At 38.0% G+C, this 3,267-nt stretch overlaps 1 protein-coding gene across 1 annotated transcript; it reads right to left on the reverse strand.

The window, feature by feature from the left end:
- Positions 1–239: 239 nt before the first annotated feature.
- Positions 240–1,193, reverse strand: LOC124871832 (olfactory receptor 11H2-like). Its single transcript, XM_047371416.1, has one exon. The coding sequence runs from the start codon at positions 1,170–1,172 to the stop codon at positions 240–242; it is 933 nt and encodes a 310-aa protein (XP_047227372.1). The 5' UTR covers positions 1,173–1,193.
- Positions 1,194–3,267: the final 2,074 nt, after the last annotated feature.

The following is a 3,267-nucleotide window of genomic DNA, read 5'->3' on the forward strand; positions in this document are numbered from 1 at the left end:
CCCTAAACGGAAGTCTTATACTGGAATCTGAAATCATATTTTTTTCTGTTATACTAAGCACAGAAACAATTATTCTGTTTTATGAAATTTTGATTATTTGCAGTCAAATTTTTGCGACAGTAAACAGTTTAAATGCAATCTCTTGGACACGTAAATTATAATAATTACAGTTTAAATACCAAATTATGATACAGTGAAATGATTTGAGGCCAATGAAATTACATATGAAAATTAATAAATTATTGCTGGGAGGTTCTGGCTGACCTGAACAGACTTTTAAATTGTTTATTAATTTCTTTCATTTTAAAACCGTATATGAACGGATTAAACAACGGATGATACACAAATATTTGCATTGTCATTACAAACCGTGCAATCTTTGGCAAATCTGACTCCACTCGAGCTATAATTACATCATATGTCATCAAACAGAAGTAGCTGGTCAAAACCAACAGGTGGGGTACACAGGTCTCAGCAGTAGTTTTACTGAATGGTTTAGAACTTTTATAAGATATTATAAATATGTTTGCATATGTAAAAACTGTGAAGATCATAGGAAGTATCACAACATTTAATAAAGCAACAACCCCAACTACAGTAATTGTTTTTGATCTTACACAATGAAGTGCGTAAATATTATTGTTACAAAATATTCCTTCCAAATTAAATTTACATAATTTAGCTTTAGAACTCAGTATTGCTTGTGCTTCAAGATAACAAGCAGGTACAAACCAAGCTAGAATCAGGAAAATATTCACAGTACTTTTTCTCATTGTATTTCGATATCTGAGAGGTTTACATATTGCCATATATCTGTCAAAGGCCATGGCTGCTAACAGTAAAAATTCTGAACAACCGACAGAATAAAACACAAAAAACTGTAAAATGCAAGCTGAATATGATATAAGCGGTTTTTCTGATAAGAAATCAATCAAAAGCTTTGGATAAATATTAGTACTGTAAAGAAGGCCATTAAATAACAAAGCTGCAATGAAGATGTACATCGGCTCATGGAGGTTTTTGTGAATCCAGATGAGATACAAAATAGTACCATTACTACAGACGGTTAAAACATACAATGTAAATATAATAAAAAAGTAAAAATATCTGTATTTGTTCAGTTCCACATACCCAGACAGAGCTATGTAGGTAATGTTTATCTGGTCATCCATGAATGTAGTTTTACAACCTACAAAAATTATTATTATTCATATAGTCAAACACATCAAGTTCATGTGAAATATGATTCAATTTAATCTGTATCCAATTCCCAATACATGTCATTACCTTAAGTTGAACTTGGTGTATTATGACCAGTAAAGTTAACACAAATGTCGAAAGCTTTTTGTATAACAGCCCCCCCCCCCCTTCCCCCCAGGGTGCAATCTCTGAAGGCCCGCCACACAGTTCTGCCTTATTTCATGCAAAGTAAAATAAAGCCGAGAAATACAATGTTTCAAAGAAGAAGTGGATCAATTATATTCTCAAGTGCAGAAGCAAACCACTATACTCCACAATTCTTATACAAAAAATAAACACTCTGTTGTATAAGTGATGCTGAAGATATAAACAAATCGAGGCGCCTCTTTCATTACACACTAAATGGGATAAGCATTTCTCAAAAGAAAAAGAATAAAAAGGAGAGTGAACACACAGACACACACACACATATACAGGTCCTTCTCAAAAAATTAGCATATTGTGATAAAGTTCATTATTTTCCACAATGTCATAATGAAAATTTAAAATTCATATATTTTAGATTCATTGCACACTAACTGAAATATTTTAGGTCTTTCATTGTCTTAATACGGATGATTTTGGCATACAGCTCATGAAAACCCAAAATTCCTATCTCACAAAATTAGCATATCATTAAAAGGGTCTCTAAACGAGCTATGAACCTAATCATCTGAATCAACGAGTTAACTCTAAACACCTGCAAAAGATTCCTGAGGCCTTTAAAACTCCCAGCCTGGTTCATCACTCCAAACCCCAATCATGGGTAAGACTGCCGACCTGAGTGCTGTCCAGAAGGCCACTATTGACACCCTCAAGCAAGAGGGTAAGACAGAGAAAGAAATTTCTGAACAAATAGGCTGTTCCCAGAGTGCTGTATCAAGGCACCTCAGTGGGAAGTCTGTGGGAAGGAAAAAGTGTGGCAGAAAACGCTGCACAACGAGAAGAGGTGACCGGACCCTGAGGAAGATTGTGGAGAAGGGCCGTTTCCAGACCTTGGGGGACCTGCGGAAGCAGTGGACTGAGTCTGGAGTAGAAACATCCAGAGCCACCGTGCACAGGCGTGTGCAGGAAATGGGCTACAGGTGCCGCATTCCCCAGGTCAAGCCACTTTTGAACCAGAAACAGCGGCAGAAGCGTGTGACCTGGGCTACAGCGAAGCAGCACTGAACTGTTGCTCAGTGGTCTGCCACTTTCTGGGCATCACTGATAGGTATATTCCCCTGCTTCATCCCTAGTCTGGTTTATTGGCCTTATGTACCATCTTCGTTTCTTTTTTTTTGTCATAGCTACAAGGCAAATTAGCTTTTTCTCTTTGTATGTTGCTGCCACAGTATGTGTGGGAAATTTAGGAATTTGTCACCAGAAATGTAGGAAATTGGTACACACTCAATCTGCACCGCTTACAGTATGCCTGACTCTGTGGGAGCCTTAATTTCAACAGAGTAAACAATTTTATTAAAGGGAATACTATACACAAAACCATAGTTCAATTAGGAGGAGTCATTTCTGGGAGATGTAATATATACAGGGGTTGGACAATGAAACTGAAAACACCTGGTTTTAGACCACAATAATTTATTAGTATGGTGTAGGGCCTCCTTTTGCAGCCAATACAGCATCAATTTGACTTGGGAATGACATATACAAGTCCTGCACAGTGGTCAGAAGGATTTTAAGCCATTCTTCTTGCAGGATAGTGGCCAGGTCACCACGTGATACAGGTGGAGGAAAACGTTTCCTGACTCGCTCCTCCAAAACACCCCAAAGTGGCTCAATAATATTTACATCTGGTGACTGTGCAGGCCATGGGAGATGTTCAACTTCACTTTCATGTTAATCAAACCAATCTTTCACCAGTCTTGCTGTGTGTATTGGTGCATTGTCATCCTGATACACGGCACCGCCTTCAGGATACAATGTTTGAACCATTGGTTGCACATGGTCCTCAAGAATGGTTCAGTAGTCCTTGACAGTGACGCGCCCATCTAGCACAAGTATTGGGCCAAGGGAATGCCATGATATGGC

The sequence above is a fragment of the Girardinichthys multiradiatus genome, chromosome 7 (assembly GCF_021462225.1).
Source record: "Girardinichthys multiradiatus isolate DD_20200921_A chromosome 7, DD_fGirMul_XY1, whole genome shotgun sequence".
In the NCBI taxonomy this organism is placed as follows: Eukaryota; Metazoa; Chordata; class Actinopteri; order Cyprinodontiformes; family Goodeidae; genus Girardinichthys; species Girardinichthys multiradiatus.